The 8,233-nt window shown below is 50.2% G+C and overlaps 1 protein-coding gene across 1 annotated transcript; it reads right to left on the minus strand.

Moving 5' to 3' along the window:
• Positions 1-3,663: 3,663 nt before the first annotated feature.
• On the minus strand, positions 3,664-7,620 carry Izumo1r (IZUMO1 receptor, JUNO). Its single transcript, XM_021635172.2, has 5 exons — positions 7,497-7,620; positions 6,293-6,450; positions 5,216-5,404; positions 4,361-4,496; positions 3,664-4,238 (listed from the first exon to the last, which is right to left on the minus strand). Exons 2-5 carry the CDS (start codon positions 6,428-6,430, stop codon positions 3,970-3,972), a joined length of 732 nt encoding a protein of 243 aa, XP_021490847.1. The 5' UTR covers positions 6,431-6,450; positions 7,497-7,620; the 3' UTR covers positions 3,664-3,969.
• Positions 7,621-8,233: the final 613 nt, after the last annotated feature.

Below are 8,233 nucleotides of genomic sequence, written 5' to 3' on the forward strand. Positions count from 1 at the left end.
TCAGCCTTTTAAGGAGACAAACTGTAGTGGAAAACAAAGAGAGATGTACTCAATGTGCCTACATTGGAAGAGCAGAGGGGTCCAGTAACACTTCTTGGAAGTCCACCTTTGGACTTGGAGTCTTGATGTGAGGGTTAGCTTTAAACAGAGAGCAAGAAGGATGCATAACCACAAAGTCATGGTCGAGGAGTAATCCCATCCACACTTGTCTCAACTCCAGTCTTCCCAGCAAGATGGTCTGCTAAGCTATCAGAATGGTGTGACATCTCTGTCCAGGAAACAAGTTCTCCCTCTGGCTGGCACCAGGCTCCAGCCTCTTCCTTCTTCAAGCATGATATTCCTAGGGAAACTTCCCTGTATTGAGGACCATGGTGTCAGTAGTCTGACAGACAAAGGGTTTCCTTAGAGTATCTTCATTCCTAACACATATAGCAAGAACTAGATGAGCACTAGTAAGCTTCTCTACTGTGTGTGGGTGGGCGTGGACATATGAACACATGTATGTGGGAATGTATGCATGGGAGAAGATATGGAGGCCAGAAAAGAGTTTTGGATCTTTTGAGCTAGGGTTAAAGGTGCTTTCACAGTGCCTGGCTTGTTATGTGGGTGGTGGGATATGAACTCTGTCCCCATGATTGTGCAATGAGTGCTCTTGACCATTGGTCATCTCTCCAGCCACTACCCTAGTTTTCGAATCCATGACTTCAACTGGGACCAAGAAGGAAAAAGCAAATGTTATTCTACCCAGCCATATGGGACCCAGAGTACCTCATTTCCAGCATCCCCTGCCAATAGCACACATTTCAGGGCAGACCCAAAGTCTTCCTTCCCTGCCTTTAACTCTGCCAAAATGCAAGCTGTAATAGCTGCAGCCCTCATACACAGCATGTCCTGAATAATTGGCCTTTTCTGGGACCCATGTGATGGTCTTTCTTTACTTCCGCATTCTCCTTAAGCAAAGTCTTCCAGCAGACAGCTCCACCCTACATCTAGAACTTTCCAGTAGCATATACACAACCATGCAAGAAACTAAACCAGCTCTACAAAATAAACTCAGCCCTCATCCTTAAATGTAGACAGATAGCCAAAGCCACCAGACTTGAAAAGCCAGCTGTGCGAGCAAAACACCAGAGAACAGAATAGAGTGACTGCGGGGAAAGTACATCTTTCAGAGACGAGAGACAAGCTTTTGAAAAAAAAAATTAATTAGATCTTCAGTGAGACTTGAGAAGATATTACACCCACAAAACCCAAAACAGCAGGCTGTGGAAAACAAGGGAATGGAAAACATCTCCTGGAAATAATTAAAAATGGATTGCTGAAATTAAAGTGATTGGAAGATGAATTCAAGAAACTGTCAGAGCAGAGTGTAAAAAGATAGTCTGTACAGCAGCAGAGAAAAACCACTTTAAAAATTAACTTTGTGTAGGTAAGCGGTTAAGAGCGGGCACCTCTGAGCCGTAGTCCTGGTATAGAAGGCGGTGCTGGCTGGGGCTCTGAGTTTTGTGTCAGAAACCCTTGGGCCCCCATGTGTTAGCTCCCGTGAAAACAATCTGAAACTCAACAGTTCACTTCTCTTTTATAAAACTTACCAGTTATCCAAAAGCAAAAAGGTCAGGAATCTCTTTCTAGCCACCATCAACTTTCCTGGGTTTACCAGCCTCATCCCTATCCTTGCTTCCTCTGTTGACTTCAGTTCCATCTCATTCCACGCTGAACCAAGCTGTTCAGTGTAAATCTTGGAGCTGTGGCTCAGCCATAGCAGGGGGCGTCAGCTGTAGCTGGGGGCTGACGGTAGCTGGAGGCGGGGGGGGGGGGGAGTTGGCTAGGACTAAGAGTTGTAGGCTAAAGTTGTGGAGTCAGGTGGAACTTTGGGGTCTGCTGGAGCTGGGAGTTAAGACTTGGCAGGTTTCAAATCATGTTCTAGTCCGAAAAAAATGGAGGTAAGGGTCGTGCATGGGGGCTTCCAGGAGACTCAAATGGACCCCCTCCCGTGCATCGAGTGGTTGATAAACTGATGATTTAACAGAACTAGTACCGATTTTTTCTCCTCAGTTTTTACTCACTTTGGCTGGCTTCCTGTCTGTAATTTTGAAGGTGTATGTGCTGATTTGTTTATAAGCCATGGGCAGCTCTGCTCCCTGTGGTCTCTGCCTTGGGCTTTGAGAACATCTAGTTTCTGTTCTCCATTGAAATTCAAGCCTTGCTTCTGTGAAGCCCTTTCAGCACCCATCTAGCATCCTGTACACAAGTTTGTCCACATTATGGCTGCCAGCTGCCCCCCACCCCCCAGATTCTGAGCTCCACACTTGGTTTTACAATTCTAGCATTCTCCTGGGGAATCTGCCTCAGGAATAAGCAAGCACAAAGGAGAATGCGCGCTGAGTTTATTGGTGAGCAGAGTTTCTACCAGGCAAAAATCGGCAGTCTTGAGAAAAGCACCTGCTCTGTCCCTTTGTCACAAAAAAATGTGACAGGGAGGTCACCATCTAGTGCTGGGAGGGGTCAGCCTCTGACTCTGGAAGGTTCCCAGCACACAGATCAGTGCTGAGAATCTACTCATAGAAAATACTTGAAGTCAGTGGCCCTTCTACAATTTAATTCTGTGCTTCTTTCTCATTCTGTTGGCTATGACTCCCTCAATGATTTAGCAAATGGGGCCTCCTTGTCTTTCTTTCTTTCTTTCTTTCCTTCTTTCTTTCCTTCTTTCTTTCCTTCTTTCTTTCCTTCTTTCTTTCTTTCTTTCTTCCCTTCCTTCCTTCCTTCCTTCCTTCCTTCCTTCCTTCCTTCCTTCCTTCCTTCCTTCCTTCCTTCCTTCCTTCCTTTTCTTCCTTTTCTTCCCTTCCTTCTTTCTTTCTTCTTTCTTTTTTCCTTCTTTCTTTCTTTCTCTCTCTCTCTCTCTCTCTCTCTCTCTCTCTCTCTCTCTCCCTCCCTCCCCTCCTTCCTTTTTGTTTTATAAATTAAATCATCTGGTCCAACTCCTCATTCCTATGAGTGGAAAAAAAAATCAAAGCAGTCTTACACGAACGTCAAAAGAATTGTCAAGAATTACAGAGCAAGTGGGAAGGCCATGGGGTTGGAGATTTAGCTCAGCAGTAGAGCAAGTGCTTAGCAAGCCTAAGACTCTAGTTTCAAACCCCTCAATACTGGGGGGGGGGAACAATATTAGAAAGCAGAAAATCCAGCTTAGAAGTCAAGGGCCAAAAACTCAAGACCAGCCTGTCATGACTATGGAATAAGAGGAAGAGAGGCTGGGATATGGCTTAGTTATTAGAGTGCTGGCCCAGCATGCTAGTTCCTGAGCACAGCATGATACCAAAGGTGGTGGCATGTGTGTAATCCTCACAACTGGAAGGTGCAGGCAAGACAACCAGAAGTTTAAGGTCCTCCTTAAACCTGGGATACATGAGAGTCTTCCTCAAAAAATGGGAGAGGTAGAGAGGGAGAAAAGGAACACACACACACACACACACACACAGTATGTAAGAGAGAAACATTCCAAATGGCCAATAAATATTAGCAATTCTCACCTCCCCTTAGTAATCAAGAAAAATTATTAAAATCTTAATGAGGACTAATCAGCTCTCTCTTTATACATCTTGGATTGGTACCCATGGGACCAGAGCAGAGTGACACACAGAGAGGAGAGTTTCCCTGCTGGTTTATTGAAGGTTTTATTGATAGGACAGATCACTTGGGTGTCAACATTGTCTCTGTCACAAAAAGAGATGGATGTGGCAGGAGAAGAAGTGCCTGGAATCCTGTAGTAACACTCTAAAAGCAGCAGAAATAAGACCCCTTAGGCTCCTGGGTACCAGCTGCCGGCCAGGCCAGTGGAGGTAGAGCCTAGCAACTGAGGAGACCTGGGGTGGCATGGGATGTTCAGGCACCAGCCTGCACCCAACCTGAATAGTCAGAGGAAAGAGATGGCCATGGCCCAGAAGGATTGTGGGTAGGAGAAGGGGCCCCTCAGAAGTGGAAAAAAAGGCACAGAGAGAGGGCTGTGAGGGTGTAAGAAAGCCCCTGGGCTGAGGCCGAGCTGGCAAAGTGAAGGGTCACTTCCGTGTTGGGGTTGCCCTGGCTGGGCTCGAACCACTTCTGCAGACACCGTCCACTATTCCTGCGCTCAGGACTGGCCCTGAATGTGTTGCTCCATATCTTCTCACACAGGTCAGTGGGGGTGGGGAAGTAATCTGGGAAAGGGCGGCAGGGCGCCTGTTCTGGGCAGCGGTTCTTCCCTGCGGGGATTGAGGATGGCTGGTAACTTCCCCTTCTGAGTCCCCATCATCATGGGGGATATAGGGAGGTTCGCATCCTCACCCGGGTTGAGAACCCCCAAGGACCCAGTCGGTCCACTCACCCCGACTCCAGTCCCAACCGTCGAGCCAGTTGGATTTACAAGTGTAAGATGACTGACAGTCTTTCCACCATTCTTCACAATCCTCCCAGCAGAGTGGTGCACCCCAAACCCGCTCTTCCTGACCGTTTGAGGCCACCTGGGTACAGGGAGAGAGAGAGGGGCAGAGGCTGAATCCTTTACAAAGTCTGTAAGCATTATTTCTTTTCTGTGTGTGCGCCTTCTGTAAGTGCATGTGAATGTGTGTCTGTGTATGTGTATGTGTGGGGGCAGAGGATGACCTCAAGTGTCGTTCTTTAGGCACTGGTTTAGAGACAGACTCACCAGCCTACAGCTCACCAGGCAGGCGAGGTTGGCTGGCTAGCAAGCTCCGGCGACCCGCCTGTCTCTGCCTCTGTAGTGCTGGGGTTACAACTGCACACTTCCTCACCTGAACTCAGGTCCTCATGCTTGTGTGATAAGCACTTTACTGACTGAGGCATCTGTCAGTCCTAGGTAACTCATCACCACCACCACCACCACCACCACCACCACCACCACCACCACCACCATCAATGGGTAAATGAGAACCAAGAGGCAGGGTGGCTATTGGTCCCAGACTATACTGTTAGGCAAGAACAGGAAATGGCACTCACACTCAGACTCATCTCATTTCACCCAGCCTCGTCCTACTGCCCCCACCAGACAGTGTCCCCATGCTGTTCTTCAGGGACAGAGGCGGCTCCCTCCATCCCCTTCCCTCGCAGAGGCCTCTTATCTTTAGAGGGACGGCCTCTCCTGTTCCTACTCGCCTCTTGGAGAGGCCAGCCTAGGACTGAATGGAAGGGTGGTACATGGGTCTGCCTCCTGTCTCCTCACCGGCTGGATCCAAGGCCCCAGGTTCGGGGAACACTGGTGGAAGCAGATGGCCCGGATGAAGTGCTTATGACAGACGGGGGTCAGCAGTCCACAGTGCATCATGCTGAAGTTAAGGAGCAAGGACTCGTCAAGGTGGGCTTCCCAGCTTGTGGCCAGTGTGCAGCAGGCATTGTCCTTCCAGGGCAGGCACTGAAGGTGGAGGGAGAAGCAACAGGCAGGGGTAAGAGGTTGGGGTTGAGCGTCTTGGGCAGAAGGGTGTCAGGAGAAGGGACACCTTGAGGTCCTCTGTAGAGGAGGGACACTGGCATCTGTCAATATGGACCTGAAGAGTGGGCTACTCCTGGCCACTGACCTCCCTCCCCTGTCTTCCTGCAGAACTTCCTGATGCCAGCTCCAGGGAAGATATAAATCCAGGAAAGCAAATAAAAAGAGGTCCACAAAAGATTCAGGAACCTGGATTATCACGATGGGTAGGAGGGACTTGTAGTTGGACTGTCCTCCCTGCTCCCCCCCCCAGCTCTGTAATGGCCTTAAGGAGACTGACAAGGAAACAAATTAAGGCCTATTTCTCACCAGTGCATGCTGGCGGGAAGGCTTGGACTGACCACAGTTAGCCAACAGAGCCTTTGGAATGACAACTACCTGTTCCCAAGTGGCCAGAGCAACTCAGGGGCAAAACCCTGGATGACCCCCAAACTAAATAGTTATGGCTGAGGTGTATGGAGACCATTTGCCTGTATTCCTTCTCTAATAATTCTCTCTCCCTCTCTCCCTCTCTCCCTCTCTCCCTCTCTCCCTCTCTCCCTCTCTCCCTCTCTCCCTCTCTCCCTCTCTCCCTCTCTCCCTCTCTCCCTCTCTCCCTCTCTCCCTCTCTCTTTGGTTTTTGAGTCAGGGTTTCTCAGTGTAGTAGCTCTGGATGTCCTAGATTCACTTTGTAGACCAGGCTGGCCTCGAACTCACCTGCCTCTGCCTCTGCCTCCCAGAGTGTTGGGATTACAGGCATGTGCCACTGCACCCAGCCTTCTCTAACAAGTCTAAGAAGCCTCCTCACCCCTGGACCAGCTCCGGTCTGTGTACCTCTAAGTAAAGCTTGTCTTCTGGGCCAGGCTCTCGCTTGTGGTGCTTGGCATTCATGCAGACGTTGACCAGCCTGTCCTCTGCCACTGCGGGCATGACTGTCCACAGCCCCAAGAGCATCTGCCACCATAGTGCCATGGCCTGCTGCAGAGAGGAGCCTGTGATAAACCAGGAAGGTAAGATGCACCCCACTCCCTCCAACCACCAGGCACTGAAGACGGAGTAGGGGTTCCGAGGCTCCCCTAGATTGCTGAAACACTCTGGCTGCTCCTGGAACCTTCTGTGTAGAGCAGCAACACGGAACGTCAAGGCAGGTAAAATAATACTTGGGTCTGACCCCCCAACGCAAACCATTGCAGAGATGTAGAAATCAAACCGATCAACGGGGGAAAGGAGGAAAAAAAGCAAACAGCTCTAAAGAGGAGGCCTGTGAGGAATGGTTCCAAGCGCTTCTACACTTAGATGCAGTTTTGCTAACTCAGTGATGTATGGATTGGGAGTTTAGAACCTTGGTCCCAACCCACACCTAGCCTCCTGGCCAAGTAACATTGGTTACTGGAAATTGTGCCAGATTCTCCTTGTGGCCATCAAGTGCCAACCCTGGTTCCATTCTCTAGGCAGAGCCCATGGCTCCTCAGAGTAGCACATTCCCATTCTGTCCTTCCAACCAGAGTACTGTCCTTAGCTCACTTCAACCAATCCCAGTCTATCTCAAAATCACCCTTAAGTCTCGGGCTGGGACAGCCAATGCTAAGAACCCTGCTGGCCTCTCGGGGCTTGGGAGTACATCCAGGCATGAGGATGCAAGGAAGCTTCCACCTTTAGGCCTGCACCTCAGTATCTGCCAACACATTTCCAGTTCTCTCCTGGGATGTACTGGCAATGGGCAGAGGATGTGGAAGATGGACAGAGAGATGCCCCTCTGCTAGAGTGAAGGAGTCTTTACTGCCCAGGACATTGCAGCTTCTCCATCCCCTAAGCCTGGTGAGAGCCTGCCCTACACGTTGGCACTCTAGCCTGAGCTGAGTACCTCAGCCATCTTCGGGATTGGAGTCCCAGACTCTCCTGCAGGACCCATTCTAAAGTCTAAACCCATTCTCCCCACAGAGCCAGCTCTAACTCTGCACAGAGAGCAAAATGTTCTCAAAAACCAGGAAGATAGAGAGGAAAGATACCAGCCCTTCGGCATTGTCTTCAGACTTACTCTTAAGCTAGGGCCCTCCTGTTGCTCCTTCCGGGGTGTGTGTGTGTGTTGCCGGGTGGTGTGAGGGGGAAGCCACAGAGATGAGCAGGCTGAGGGCACTCCACCCCCTGCTCTTTTATCACCCTTCAGTTTCTATGGGATGCAGCTGCAGAGAGCAGCAAGGAGTCGGAGCTGAGCAGCCTCCAAGCATCCAAGAGTTGGTCTTGTAGAGAAACGAGACCTTGCTGCACCAGAGATCCCTGCAGCCGGTGGCAAGTTCAGCTCTCAGCAGTGCCTCCAACCTGTGACAATGTGGGACTACGATTGTCTCAGTTTGCCGCTCGGCAATGAGATGAGAGCTGTTGACAGGGACTGCCGGGGAAAGAGGGGTCACGAAAAGATCTTGGCACAGGGACGTCTTAATCAGTGTCCATTCTTCGTCTTTGGTTCTCGGAAGCTCTCTTCCTCCCAGTGTTCCGTTCCAACCCTCCCTTCCTCCGCTCAGCCCCCTGGTGCCCTGAGTAACAGATCCACCCACAGCATCAGGACCTTCCCCCACCCCCGCGCCGCGCACACAGGTGCAGAAAACAGGTGGAGTCTTGGAGAGCCAAGGATTGCAGCAACAATCAAAGCTGAAACAGAAGCCGCCCCCTCAGCACCCGGCAGAGGCAGCTGATCTGCCTGATCTGACCTCCTCTCCGAAGGTCCTGCTGGAGGTGCTGCCCACAGTATCTCTGCTTGTTTTTTTTATCTTCCGT

Source organism: Meriones unguiculatus, chromosome 1 (assembly GCF_030254825.1).
Source record: "Meriones unguiculatus strain TT.TT164.6M chromosome 1, Bangor_MerUng_6.1, whole genome shotgun sequence".
Taxonomy (NCBI): Eukaryota; Metazoa; Chordata; class Mammalia; order Rodentia; family Muridae; genus Meriones; species Meriones unguiculatus.